Source organism: Megascapheus bottae, chromosome 8 (genome assembly GCF_031878675.1).
Source record: "Megascapheus bottae isolate mThoBot1 chromosome 8, mThoBot2.hap1, whole genome shotgun sequence".
NCBI classification, from domain to species: domain Eukaryota; kingdom Metazoa; phylum Chordata; class Mammalia; order Rodentia; family Geomyidae; genus Megascapheus; species Megascapheus bottae.
Genome location: NC_143516.1, coordinates 6,533,518 through 6,548,483, shown reverse-complemented (window position 1 = coordinate 6,548,483; position 14,966 = coordinate 6,533,518). Strand labels below are relative to the sequence as shown.

At 46.8% G+C, this 14,966-nt stretch overlaps 1 protein-coding gene across 2 annotated transcripts in view; it reads left to right on the top strand.

Moving 5' to 3' along the window:
* Zdhhc14 (zDHHC palmitoyltransferase 14) overlaps positions 1-14,966 on the top strand; it is a 188,154-nt gene that overhangs the window by 116,200 nt on the left and 56,988 nt on the right. For both annotated transcript variants that reach the window (XM_090337911.1, XM_090337910.1), the window contains exon 2: positions 4,068-4,228. In XM_090337911.1, the coding sequence (XP_090194037.1) occupies positions 4,068-4,228 (161 nt within the window). The remainder of the gene's footprint in view (positions 1-4,067; positions 4,229-14,966) is intronic.

The following is a 14,966-nucleotide window of genomic DNA, read 5'->3' as shown; positions in this document are numbered from 1 at the left end:
CAGTTCCATCCTTCATGTGTAAGCATCAAAACATACTGAAATTATTTTCCTAAAGATTGGATAGGATTTCTTTTAGAACTTAAAATTTTCTTGTAATCTTTTGACAGTGCTATAAAATGGGGTGGTCGTTCTTTACCTGAAGTCAGTGAGCTGCCAGTTTCTACATGGGTCTTTCATATCCGCAGTCAGACAGCTGGCAGGACTGTACAGGATTGGGGGGAGGAAGGCTTTGTGAAGGCCTCTCAACACTTCAGCATTTGTTTTGTCTGGTACTATATTAGCTAATTCCCTTTATGTTCTGAAAAGCTGTACTTTCAGATTCTTACTTTTGTCCTCCTGTCACTTTACAATCGAGCTTTATGAAGAAAAGGCACCCGCCCATGGTATATTTTCTGCACTGCCCTGAGTTGTATGTAGGTCACAATGCTTGAGACAGAAATAGGACTCTGTTCAGGGGTTGTGCCTTTGGCAGTTGTATCATCTTGTATGAAATCCAGGCCCTCGGGGGTGGCATCTTCTTCACTGCAGATGGCCTTTAGAACTGGAGTTCCTGACTACACTGCTCAGAAGTATATGAGCACCCTTCTCCAAGGGGCCTGAGCTGGGTGGAGATTTTCCTGTGCTACTCACAGCTAACGTGCTGTGTGCACTGCTGGGTGGGTGCTGGAGACACTTAGTCTGCCCCTTTACTCCTAGAGGCCTTCAGTCACATCACAGCTGTGGAAAGGGTCTGTCCCTTGCCATCTCCCCACCAGAAGGACTGCAGATGCTTCCCGCCTCTCTGGAAGCAGCAGGGTGGGGTTGTGTAGCACAGATTCATTGATTAGGAGCACACATGACACTGGCATGGTTCTGCTCTTGTTTGGTGTGTGTGCTTGAACTTGGGGCCTGGGTGCTGGTGTTCCAGCACTTGAGCCACACCTCCTCTTCTGGCTTTTTGGTATTTCATGGCAAGAAGGGTCTCACGGGCTTTCCTTCCTGGGCTGGCGTCACACTACGATCCTCAAGTCTGAGTCTCCTGAGGGCATGTGAGCTAGGATGTGAGCATGCTGCCCAGATTCCCACTGCCTTTTATAAAGGGGATAGTCCAGGGTCTCAAAGAAAAGTCAGCCCCGTCTGCAGGCACACGGAGACTAGTAGATGAAGGGAAATGCCACCGAGCCTCTAGCTAATCGCACAACCCTGAGGTGGGGTGCTGCGTCTCCCAGATGCAGAGGGGCTGCCCAGTGCTGACAGAGCATGTGCCTAGGGTACACTCAGCATTGCTCTCCCCCTCTCCGCAGAGCATGCCACCGCGAGGGCAGCTCCTCAGCACCCAGGTAAACAAAGTCACAGACCCCAGCAAGCTCAGAGAGAAGTGAGGCTCAAGACAGATGCAGGTGTGCTGTGGAGGTGGAGGGCATGGCTGGCACGGCTTTCCCCCTCGTCTGTGGCACAGCATTCAGTCACTCCACAAGTATTTATCAGTTCTGGCAACCTTAGGAAGGGAGGCTGGGGGTATGGTGCTGGGCATAGCAGGGGCTGTAAAGAGAACGGGTGCTGGGGAATCCAGAGAGACAAGCCCTCACTTTGGTATAAGAAGAGCCAAGACATCGCACAGAACCTTCACATGAGCAGGAACTGGGCTGGCATTGGGCAAGACCTGGGAAAGGCTGATGTGGCCATTGTTCTGGGTGTAAAAGGGGAAAAACAGAACAGGGGAGAGAATGTGAAAAAGAGGTCAGGTAGGATAGGGTTCAGATGCCAGAGGATGGAAGGGTGCCCCTGTGTGAGTAGATGGAGTATGCATTTAGTCTCCTGGATTGTGCAGGTGCTCATTTTTATGGGAAGTCCATCGTAAACATTCGATAGGCTCCAAGTGTGTGGCCACATCATTCCAGAACTATTGGAATGTGTCACTTCCCTGCCTCTTTCTATGTGCTCCCTTTCCTCGGCTCTGGAAGGGCTGTGAACCGCAGCGGGCCAGCGAAGCAGGTTCAAGTGCTTCGCTTAACATCCTGCTAAGGCTGGATACTGCTGGTTATGCCTGTAATCCTAGATATTTAGAGGGTGCAGATCAGGAGGATTGTAGTTCAAGACCAGCCCATATCTTGACCAATAGCTAGCTGTAGTGGTTCACATCCAGCTATGGCAGGAAGTGTAAATAAAAGGACTGAGGTCTGGACCAGCTCAGGGGGAAAAAGGAGACCTTGTCTCCTAAATAAGTATAACACAAGGGCTAGAATAGGAACTCATGCAGTGGAATACTTATCTAGCAAGTACTGAGGTCAAATCCTAGTACTGCTAAAAAAATAAAAGTAAAAAACCCAGTACTGGAAATCTGCCTGGCACTATCCATTGTTATCAGGGATCATTAAAGATTTTCATTAACTGAAATGTTTGCCACTTGGAGTGGCCAAAGCACTGCCTATTGCCTTCATATTCTGACAGAGGAGCCACTAGACCTGCCCGAGGGTTCCCAGAGGGCCGGAAGCAGGAGGAGATTCAGTAGGGAACCAGACAAGGCCCCCACGACATCACCATTGCCCCATGCTGGACAGTACTTCAGCAGCCAGGGCAGCTTTGGAGCATCCTTTCTGCTGCTCCTCCTCCCGCTTTCCTAGGACAGGTCACACCTGAGCAAGGGGAGGGGGAAGAGACGAGGCCTCCTGAGCCTCAGCCTGGCCATTAGTGGAGTAGCCAGAAGAGAACTGCTACCCTGCCAGTAACCAAGACTGCTTAGGGATCCCGTTGGCTCATTACTTCCAGAGCTCGAAGAGTGTCACCTTTGCAAGTTATATTCCAGACCTAAAGCAAAAATATATACACAAACCTAAGATCTACTGTGTCACCATCATAAGAGTGTGACACCTGTAATCCCCGTCATGTGGGAGTCCAAGGCAGGAGAATTACATCCACCCCGGACTGGAAGACTGGCCTCGGCAACAGAATATTCCTGTCTCTTAAAAACAAAACAAGATTTGGGGCCAGGAGTTCGGCTTAATGGTAGAGTGCTTGCCTAGCATACATAAGGACCCAGGTTTGATTCCTCAGTACCTCATGCATGGAAAAAGCCAGGAGTGGTGCTGTGGCTTAAGTGGTAAAGCCTTCAGAAAGCCCAAGGATAAGCTGGGTGTGGTGGCTCACTCCTGTCATCCTAGCTACTGAGGAGGCTGAGATCTGAGGATTGTGGTTTAAAGCCAGCCTGGGCATTAAAATAGATGAGACTCTTATCTCCAATTAACCACCAGAAAACCAGGAGTGGTGCTGTGGCTCAAGGGGTAGCCCTGAGCTGTCACACTCAGGGACAAAACCTAGGTACAGAGTTCAAGTCCCACAACCACCACCAACAACCAAAAGCCCAAGGATAGAGTTCAAGACCCAGGACTGGCAAAACAAAAACAAAACAACAAGAACAAAGAACAAGAGTTGAACCAGGTCCATCAATTAGTAGCTTGATTTCTTTCTGGAAAACAAACTTAAAAAAAATTTTTTTTTAAAAAGTGAGATTATTCTAGTCTAGCCACCGAAATCCCTTTAAACATCTTCCCAAACTCCCTTGTAAGTTCATTTCCACAAGTCCTGAAAGTCTTGGCAAAATATTGGTTAATCGTTTCTCTCGTTTTTGCACGTGAATTCATGTGGTTCTCGGGGGCTGATGGAAGGTGCCTGAGTGTTTGGATCTGGGTAGGAAAATAGTTATTCATTGGTATCTTGTTCTAGTCTGTGATTCCAGGGATAGTTGGGGTCGGATGGGTGACATTTACAATGCAAAGGGCACGAGCATATTTATACACTCTGTGTACATCTTAGATCAGTTGTGCAAGCACGACTCTTCATTCTTCTGCCTGTGTCTGCTATGGGAAGAGTGTAGACCTCCATGGCTGGGGACAGAGAGCTCAGTGGTCTGCAGAGAGAACTGCAAACATCCCCAAATAGAAATTCCTAAGATGCAGGAGATCTTTACAGGAAATCAGTTTCGCAGCTCCAAATCAGCTTGCTGAAAGATACAGTCCGCTTTTGCTGATCCTGACATTGCCTTCCCTTTCTTTCTCCCCTCCTTCCCTGCCTCCCCCACCTGCTGGCAGCTGCCCATTCCTGGCGGTGAAGGTCACCCCTGCCATCCCCGCGGTGGGTGGAATTCTGTTCTTCTTCGTGATGGGAACTCTGCTGCGTACCAGCTTCAGTGACCCCGGAGTCCTCCCACGCGCCACGCCTGATGAAGCCGCCGACCTGGAAAGGCAAATAGGTAACACGGAGAGTCAGCCCTTGGCTTGTGTCCCCTCCCACCTGGGCCCGCCCAGTGTGGGGGACAGGCTGAGGCCCTCAGGCAAGAGGGCCAGGCGCTGGCCAGCGTGAAGAGGCAGCGACCTAAGTGGGAGGTGATGTAAATGGTCACTTCTTATGCCATAGCCAAGCAGGCCCCGACAGAGAGCGGTTTCCAGGTGTCTTCCCTCTGAGGCATCCCCGCGGTGACGGGTCTGAGCCGTGCTGTCCTCTTCCCTCTGTCCGCCATAGCAGTCTCATTTATGTCCAATAAAAAACCTGACGGAACAAATGGCTCACGCCTGTAATCCTAGTTAGTCGAGAGGCTGAGATCTGATGATCAAGGTTTAAACCCATCCCAGGCACAAAAGGACCTGAGACTCTTATCTCCAGTTAACCTCTAGAAAATGGGAAGTGGGGCTTGGCTCAAGGGTAGGGTGGTAGCCTTGAGCTGAAGAGCAAAGGGACAATGCCCAGGCCGAGTTTAAGCCCCATGACCCCACAAAAAAATAAAAAATAAAAATAATAAATAAATAAAAAGAAAACTAGAGGTGATTACATCTACACTGCTATCCTGCTCATCCAGCCACGGCCCAGAACCCCTTTACTGAGGCAGAACTACAGGATACTCCTGGGATGTACAAAAATCACCTAGTGTTGTTGTTTCCTCTGACAAATGAAAGCCTTCAGCCGAAAGAGATCATAACAATCCGTCCTGATGATGTTCAATCCGATTCTAATTTCTTAGCCAGCAAACTTGTCTTCATTAAAAAGGGAGTTTCGGGGGGCCGGGAGTTTGGCCTCGTGGTAGAGTGCTTGCCTAGCATGCATGAAGACCCGGGTTCAATTCCTCAGTCCCACATACATAGAAAAAAGCCAGAAGTGGTGCTGAGGCTCAAGTGGTAGAGCTCTAGCCTTGAGAAAGTCCAAGGACAGTGCTCAGGCCCTGAGCTCAAGCCCAGGACTGGCAAAAAAAAAAAGTGGGGGGAGTTTCATTTGTTTGTTTTCTTGCTGTTAAAAATGTGCATTCAAGCAATTAACACCAGCAAACTGGAAGTGGGGCTGTGGTTCAAGGGGTAGCACACCAGCCTTGCACTGAAGAGCTCAGGGACAGCGTCCAGGCCCAGCATTCAAGCCCCATACCCAACAAAAACACCAACAGTGCAGCACTATTGATGGTCTGGCTTTGCTGCGAATTTAACAGGAATGCCGGAGGGGTTGTAAGGGTTCGCAGTGAACATAATTTTAGGCCTGAAAATCACTCCATAGATGCATTCCTCCCATCCCATCACCACCCTTTGTAGCCACCACTAAGGCCGGAGGTACAAGGCTAAGAGTGGCTCTTGGCTAGAAATGTTCTTACTGTTCCCAAAGCTCTGAGAACAACTGTGGCCTTCACTCAGCGTTTGCCCCCATCCTTCATCCTGGCAAACTAGGAGGGACACAGTAAGGGAATCGATAGTGGGTATACGTGGTGTTGTCTGCTATTCAGCAGCCTTCTTATTTCCTGAGGTGACAGAAGAAAAGAGAAGGAAGAAGACAGTTTCTTTCATAGCGGTGGAGTCTTAAGATTTCTACAACAGGAAGTGCTACTTGATCACTTAAAGCCCTACATGTTACAGCACTTGAGCCGCCACTTTTTGAAGCCCAGCAATGGTGATCATTGTACTTTTCACATCCAAGCAACCTGGTGAAGTGGATAACATTATTGCACCCACTTTACAAAGAAGGACACTAAGCTCCAGAGAAGGTCTTCAGTGGCGTTAGAGCTGTCACCTAACACCCAGGTCTCCAGGTCGCCCCGCCCCCTCCCACCAGGTTCTTCCTAGATCCTCACCCCACTGGGGATAGAGGGAGGCCAGGCCAGTTTCTTCAAGGATCAGAGCTGGATGCGTCGCCCAAGGCAACAGCACACCAGCACGCAGTTTGAAAATCCTTAAGTGGGGCAAGAGCCCAGGCTTTGCCCTGGGGAAGGCATAGAAAAACAGAGGGCCAGGCAGACACCTGCACGTGAGTTTGCGCCCTGACTCTATTTGTGTGGCACTAGACTAGGTCACACTTTTCTCAACCCTGTGCTCCTGTCCTGCCTATAAAGCAGAACAGTGGGGGCGCCTGGTGAGGGCCTTGTCAAGACTCAAGAGCAAAAGGCCAGGGCCTGGTGCATTGCAGACGCTGGATAACTAGTGGCTTTTCTGCTTGTTTTCTTACTGCTGGTCCTCGGTCTTGAACTCAGGACCTAGGCTCTGTCCTTGAGCTTTTTCACTCAAGCCTAGCATTCTACCACTTGAGCCATGCCACTACTTCCCTTTTTGGTAGGTAACTGGAGATAAGAGTTTTACAGACTTTCCTTCCCTAGCTGACTTGACCCATAGTTCTCAGGATTATAAGCAAAAGCCACTGGCACTTGGCTATTTTTTTTAAAGACTTCCCATTTTCCCACTCCATTGGCTCTTCAATGTCTCTGGACACAGGACTCCTAAGAAGCTACCTGAAGTAAGACAGCATTGAAGGGCAGAGCTAGGGCAATGTCCTTGTAACTCCCCAAGGTTGAAGACGGGGATGTAGACATGCAACCCTCGTGGCTGCACAAAGACTCCCTGAGACATCCTTGTGTCCATGCTTGGAAAATAATAGTATGTTCCCATGAAATTTTGACACATTTGATTTTATGCTGCCTGATTAGAAAGGGAAAATGAAAAGTGAGCTTTGGAAACTTTTTGTTGTTAGGATTATTCTAATGATCACTTTTTGATCTCTTGCTTATGATATCCTATGATGGCCACTTGGAGTGGTGTTATGGCTGAGGATGTGTCCAGGCCCTCTGGCTCCAGGCTTCTGGGGAGACGTAGGCAGTGAAGAATAGGACTCTGGGTTTCTGAGTCGGTTCCAGGACTCTTGAAATGCCACGCACTTCTTTCTTCCAAAAGAATGTTCCCAGTAATGTAGCTTACAGCTAAACAGAGGCAGCAGATTTCCAGGGAAGTCCACGCACCCCAGGGTCACTAGAGGCCTCTTTGGAAATTTTGCCATTTCAAAACTCAGCCTCATCACTTTCTGCAAACAGAGTCAGATATGAGGAACTGATAGGAAGTTAAAAACATAGCATGAGATACTTACTGTATTAGAACTCTCAGGGCCAGAGCATTTGCTTTCAGTGAGGGCCAGACTTTCTTAGTAATGAGAAGAGAAAAGCTGCAGGTCTACCTCTGCTTTCCGTTCCCTTCGTCCCCTGCCTCATCTCCTCCCACCCCTTGCCCACCTGAGGCTGTCAAGAGAAGGTGGCAGCTGGCAAATGGTTTAAAAAAATGCTTCCCAAGGCACAGTGACCCAAATTCCAAGCAAGAGATCAAAACATTGCTAATGAAGATAGAGTCCATGGAAGAAAGCCTGGGTTGGGGAGCATAGCTCAATGGTAGTACATGAGTATATAGTACCTAGTATTTGAAGCTCTGAGTTTGGTCCCCAATCCTCAGGGTTAATAAAATCCACCTGTGTCATGGGAGCATCTCTGGGATGAATACCTCTTCTCTGCCCCTTCTATGCTTTACTAGAATACCACTATCCCTAGACAGAGTATATCCTCTCCCTCCTCTTTCATACCCTCTGCCTCACTTGGTCCTCCTTCTCCTCCACTTTCCCTTCCTCCTCTTCTTCTCTTCCTCCTCCTCCTCCTCCTCCTCCTCCTTTTCCTCTCCTCCTTCTCCTTCTCTTCCTCCTTTTCGTCTTTCTTTTTCTCCTCCTCTTCCTCCTCCTTTACCTCCTCTACCCAACAGTTCTATCCCTCCCCACACATTTGGTTCAGTTGTCATCATCCTGCAGTTTTCCTGCAGTGCACAGATCCAGATGTACTCGTAACCTCACAGTGCCCATTGCTACTTCCCAAATTAGTTTTTGTAGATAATTTCTAGGTGAGACTTTTAGGGGACATGATGCAGGGACATTCTGGTCTTGGGGCAGCCCTGAGCTGTGAGCAGTTCTGTGCCATCCTGGAAAGACCGCTCCAGGGAAGGTTTCCATGGCAAACACAAGTGTTGCTTCACCACATGGACTTGCTGAAGTTTCTTCCCTATAGGCATCTTAGTTCTAACTGTAAGAGCAGAAACATTTTAATTGGAATCTTAATGACACTAATAGGTTTTTCTTCAAGAAAATACTTCCTGAGAATCATATTTAAGCTCATTAAGGACCTTAACCAATTTCCTCTACTTACATTTTTATTTTACTAAAATTACTTTTATTGGAGTAATTTATTTGCTGCATAAAATCTGTAAGGTTTTTTGGTCAAGTTATTTTTAATTTTGTGGAAGTAGCCATTATTAGTTTTCTTTTGGAATCATTACTCCTATTGAGACAATTTTTCTAGGTAATCGGATATTTTATCATATGAATTTTATTGATTTGCCTCTTTTATGGTTGCTGGTTTTGTTTTGGCCATCATTAATTTCACTTTGTGTTGATTTTTTTTGTTGGCAATATTTACCATAAAACTTCTCTAAAATTTGATGGTTTCATTTCACTTAATGAAGAATCTGCTGGCTGGTATCAGTCTGTAATGGAATCTTCCACACCATCTGTCACTTTGTGTGCTATATTTTAGTTGTCCATGGTATTTGGATAGAAACCCTCAACCCAAATTTGCTGAGTCAAAATACTAGGCATTAGCCAGGCTCTGGTAGCTCACACCTGTAATCCTAGCTACTCAGTTGGCTGAGATCTGAGTTGGACAGAAAAAGCCATCTGACATCTGCAAACAGAAATACAAGTATAGCTCAAGTGGCAGAGTGCCAGCCTTGAGTGGAAAAGCCAAGTGAGAAGTGAGGCATGGAGTTCAAACCCCAGTACCAAGACAATGTACACACATCTACACGACTATGCACATGTGTGCTTAAATACACACATGACAGCAGCCATCACAAGTGGCTGTTTTATCACTTTTTTTTTTTTTTACAAGTTTTCTTTTCAGATGGTGACATTTTCAGTCCATTTCCACTTTTTTTTTGCCAGTCCTTTGAGCTCAGGTCCTGAGCACTGTCCTTGGATTTTTCTCAAGGCTAGAGCCCTACCACTGTGCCTCAGCATTACCAGCTTTTTTCTATGTATATGGTACCGAGCAATTGAACCCACGTCTGTGTGCACACTAGACAAGCACTCTGCCACTAGGCCAAACTCCTGGCCCATTTCTACATTACTTACTTGTATCTCACTGCTCAGATCCCAAATTCACACGTTAGCCTCGGTGTAGCTTTTATCTGCAGTGAGCATTTCAATCTCTCAGAAACATTAGACCAGTCCCTAGAGGCCCCATCAGAACCAGATCAGGCTGCCTCTGAGATTCCTCTCTGCCTGTACCATCCTCGGCTCCCTGCTGCTTTCTGCCAGCTCTTGCCTGAGTCTCAGGATGCTATCTAGGAAGCTCTTGCACACTTCCTTGTCTGTGACCCAGCTGGAGCATTTCCCCGTGCCTAGGAACCAAAGCATTCTCCTTCTTCTTCCTGCATCTTCAAGTAAGTGGCTTATTGGACCATGGTGAGCAGGGAGGTGAAGTTCTGAGCTCTGTCATTGGCTGATTCTCATGTAGCTTCCTGGACCTCAGCTCAGGCAGCAGCTCCTCCATGATCTGGAGGCAATATTCACAATCCTGTTCTATGGAGGAGGAAGACTGTTGTGCTCACCTGAACAGGTAGCGCTTTCCATTCCCCTAGATTATGTTCTCACTCCCTGTACAGTGATGGTGCCATGATTTTTCTGCCCCACCCTGCCCCAGCTGGCTCATTAAATTCATAGGTTAGACACAGAGAAGAGGCCAGCAGCATCTCATGACTACAGGGATTGCTTCTAAATCCCTGTGTCCAAGTGGGCAGAGAAAATGGCGCCATAGAAACAGTCTACACTGTCCAGCAGTGCTCTTGGAGCTGTCTGAGGACACGAGGCTCTTTGTCCAGTGAGAATCTCACTGGTATCTAGATGTTACAGAGTATTTCTGAGGAGCTCAGGCAAGGGGAGCCAGGGGAGCTGCCATGTCTGAAGTAGCTTCTGGGAGAGGAAAAGTCCTGTGAAGAAAACCATACCCTTGGAATTGAAAGGAAGGAAGGAAGGATGGGTGGAGAAAAGTAGATTCCTTATTTAGAGGGAAATTCTAGAATTATCTAGTATTTTCCAATGCCAGGAAAGAGTGGGCGGTGAGTCTCCGATTCCCGTGCAGGGTGGAGGCTCAGAATGTCAAAATCCATGATTGTCTTTTTATTTATTTATTTTTGTAATCCCAGCCTAGGAGAGCTGCAAACCAGATGTCACAACTCAAAATTATGGTATTTGGGGGAAATACCGCAAGATTTTGACAGATCTGGCTCTGAGGGAAGGAAGAAGCTAGAGATTTGGTTTTTCTTCCAAATTTGTGAGGAAGAGTGATTTCCATCCAGGGCATGGACTGCTGCACTGGGCACTGGAATTGAAACCAGTTCCTCATGCAGAGATATCTGCCCATTTTGGACGTTGGAGCAATTATCTTCTGCATCCTCTGGACGTCTTCATGGAGGCAGCCTGCAGTCTCCTTATTATGTCAGGAAGAGAAGCTGGGACAGTCAGGCCTGTTGGACCAAATTTCTCACATTGCACTGAACTCTGGAGCCCCAGTTCCACAAAAATAACCTAGTGTTCTTGCTCAGTGCCCCCATCCTCAGTGTCTCTCTCAGCTGAGATCAAAATTTGACCTACTTACGTGAACCTATGTGTGTGCTTGTTGTGCTAGTGGTTGAACTCAGGGACCCAAACTTTTGCTTGGTTTCTTCTTTCAAGGCTGTGCTCTACCATTTGAGCCACACCTCTACTTCTGGCTTTTTACTAGCTAATTGGAGATAAAAGTCTCATGAACTTTTCTGTCTGAGCTGTCTTAGAACTGTGATTCTCAGATCTCAGCCTTTTAAATAGTTACGATTATACCAGTGCCGAGGCAGACTGTATTTTTTTTTAAATATAGAATTGATGAACTCCTCCCTAAGTGGAGGTGTCACTTTGTATCAGATAAGTGATGGTCTCTGATCTTACTGTCTTGCCATCACTGCGTTAACAGTTTAAGGTAAATCAATGATGTCCTAGAGCAATGCTGACATACTTTACTTCAAAATGGAAATGTTACATAATGGTAACAAGTTCTCATATACAAGGCCATGAAAGGGAAAAAGTATGATGAAATAATAACCAGGATTATCAAAAGGTCGACCCCAAGAGAGCAGGGAGACAGGCTGCAAGGAAAGGAAGGAGAGGGCCAAGAGATAGGACAGCTGGAACCTCAGGCTTGAAGAACCTGGTCAAAGGGAGGAGGAGCAGGGGCCGGGAGTTTGACCTAGTGGTGGGGTGCTTGCCTAGCATGCATGAAGGCCTGGGTTCAATTCCTCAGTACCACATACATAGAAAAAGCCAGAAGTGGTGCTGAGGCTCAAGCAGTAGTGCTCTAGGCTTGAAAAAACCCAAAGACAGTGCTCAGACCTGAGCTCTAGCCCAGGGCTGGGGAAAAAAAAAAAGGAACCGGCAAGGTGGCTCACGCCTGTAATCCTAGCTACTCGGGAGGCTGAGATCTGAGGATCAAGGTTCAAAGCCAACCTGGGCACAAAAGGACCTGAGACTCTTATCTTTAATTAACCTCTAGAAAATGGGAAGTGGGGCTTAGCTCAAGGGTAGGGTGATAGCCTTGAGCTGAAGGGCTCAGGGACAGTGTCCAGGTCAAGTACAAGCCCCATGACCGACCAAAAAAAAAAAAAGGAGAAGGCACAGTGGTGTGAAGCATGAGAACATTCTCCCACCAGCCAGGGACGCTACAGAAACTGGAGGTTCCAGATCCATCCATGGCACCAAGTTTTCTGTACCTCCCTCCCTCCCTCTTCCAGAAGCACTGGTCCCAGCCAGTGCTCCAATCAGAATATCTGAGCTTAAAGTTACCTTAACCATCATAACGCCTGTCCAGACAACTCTTTTGATTTGCATCAGGGGTGGACTGAACTTGGGGAGGAAGGTAAATCCACAGGCTCCCACGTGGAGCAAATTAGCTACAGGCCTGAGACACTGACTCTGGGTGTAAAGCACTAGTTAAAGAGGTGTTTATTAATACGTATATTTTAATAGGTAGCAACAGAGTGACTCCATGAATCTCATAAGCACTGCACAGTGGGAAGCTAGCAGCCTGAATGTTCAAATCTTTCATAAGCTGAACTGAAAATATGGCAGTCCCGATTAAGTAGAGCACAGGTTGTAAAATTTAACTAATTGTAGGGATCTGAGCTCAGAAATGTCTAGCTAAATTGACTGACTCTGGATCCCAGCCCTTTCACTTCACTGTGAACAAACATGTTTGTTTATTGATGGTACTTGGGCTTGAACTCAGGGCCTTCCATTTGATTGACAGGCACTCTATCACTTGGGTCACACCCTGGGACCTTTTTGTTTTAGTTATCTTTCAGATAAGGTCTTGTGCTTTCTTCTGAGCTGGTCTTGGACTGTAAGCTTCCTACTTCACACTCACACGTCTGGCATTACAAATAGGACCCACCATACCTGGTTTATTCTTTCAGATAGAGTCTCACTAACCTTTTGCTCTGCTTGTACCCCTGGGGTACACCGGGCATGGGAGGAAGGGCGGGGGGAGCCCAGCTTTTCAGAGAAATGGTGTGGCAGAAGGCTAACAGGCAGAGCAGGTGGCACTTGACGCTAGAGAAGCGGTGGAGTTTTTAATCCCATGTGCTGAGATGACCCGTGAGGCAGCTCAGGAATAAAGAGACCGAGTCCACAAGACTGTAATCTTCAGTTAACCACCAGAAAACCAGAAGTGGTACTGTGACTCCAAGTGGCAGCCTTGAGCATAAAAAGCTCAGGGGCCATATCCAGGCCCTGAGTTCAAGCCCCATGACTGACAAAGAAAAGGGGAGGGGCAGTTCTGCTAACCTCAACCTGACTTATCAGGATCCCTGCTCATTAGGGACATGAAGGAGAACTTGCCAGTAAAGTGGTGGCATCTCAGTGCACACAGCTCTGACAGGGCCGGCATGTTGTCTTACTGTGTCCTCTGCACATCTGTGACGTCACACACTGCGCCATAATTGTCACCCTCTGAATCCCAGGTCATACCACTGCCCAGCTTCCTGCCTCAGCAACCTCTTCCCTCTCTACAGCCATACACCATAGAGTTGATTGGCACCAGCCTTTTATTTGGTGGTGATGAGGTGTCTCTTCCTTTCTGTGCCCTGGAAATCTTGTAGGTTAACAAGGTCCATCTTATTCTGCTCTTGCTACCTGTGAGGTAGACAAGAAAAAAATCACTATGGAAAGCCCATTCTTAGGTTAGTGACTGCTATGTGGTCCATGGTTGGCTGTAGGCAGTATGGAGACAGAAGAGTACCAAGACACAGGACAGTTGGCTGAAGGTGGGGAGAACTGGAAAGACAGTGGGTCATCCTACAAGGCCCTTCCCACCACCATGTTTGATAAATATGTGTGTGTGTGTGTGTGTGTGTGTGTGTGTGTGTGTGCGTCCTCCATTTTCCATTTATTTAGATTTACCATTTGAGTTTTTTCCTATGGGAAAAAAATGGAGCTTTTGTAGGTGGATGGAAGCTAATTTATTTGCAACCTCACTGGAGAACACAGAAGTCCAAGTACAGGGATGCCAGACTGTGTATACTTTAAGAAATCTGTTTTCCGGTAGGGATGGAAACTTGATGTCTGAGGGCTCTTGACTGAGTGAATGGGTAGAAAGCAATAGAGCAAGAGCAGGCCAAAATGTGATATGGCCCTCCCTGGGCCTGCTCAAAACACAAGGCAAGTCCCTGTGTGAGCACGTATTTTCTAATAGTGTTATTTTAAAATGTAGAAAACGTGGGTCAGGAGTTTGACTTAGTGGTAAGAGTGCTTACTTTAAATGCACGAAGACCTGGGCTTGATTCCTCAGCACCACATACATAGAAAAAGCCAGGAATGGTGCCGTGGCTCAAGTGGTAGAGCGCTAGCCTTGAGAAAGCCCAAGGACAGTGTTCAGGCCCTGAGTTCAAGCCCCAGGACTTGCAAAAAATAAATAAATAAATAAAATGTAGAAAATACGATGAGAGAAATTAGTCATATTTTATTAATATAGTAATATCCAAAGTATCATTCCAGTATGTATTCAATATAAAAAGTAGTAATGTGATGTTTTCTGTACTGAGTTTTCAACTCTAATTATAGTTCATGCTAGAAGAAATTTTATTTTGAACCAGCCACATTTCCAGGGCACAATAGAATAGGCCAATGTGACCAGTTGTTACCGAACAGGACCACACAAATGGAGTCTGTAAAGAATGGAACCTAAATAGCAACTAAAATCTCTTTGAGTTTTCCATTTTGTTTATGTACTTTTGGATCATTTAAAGGGGCACTGTAAGAATGTCTTGGGAGCGGTTGTTTGTTGTGTTGTGTTTTGTTTTATACTAGTACTAGGAATTAACACAGGAGCAAGGCGCTGTCCCTTAGCCTTTTTATTCAAGACTGGCTGGCACTCTGCCAAGTAAGCCACATTTCCACTTTTGGCATTTTGCTGGTAATTGGAGATAAGAGTCTTATAGACTTTTCTGCTTGTGCTGGCTTTGAACCTCCATCCACAGACCTCAGCTTTTCATGTAGCCATAATCATAAGCATGAGCCACCTGCATCTGTTAAGAATGATTTTTAAGGGGCCAGGAGTTTGGCCTAGTGGTAGA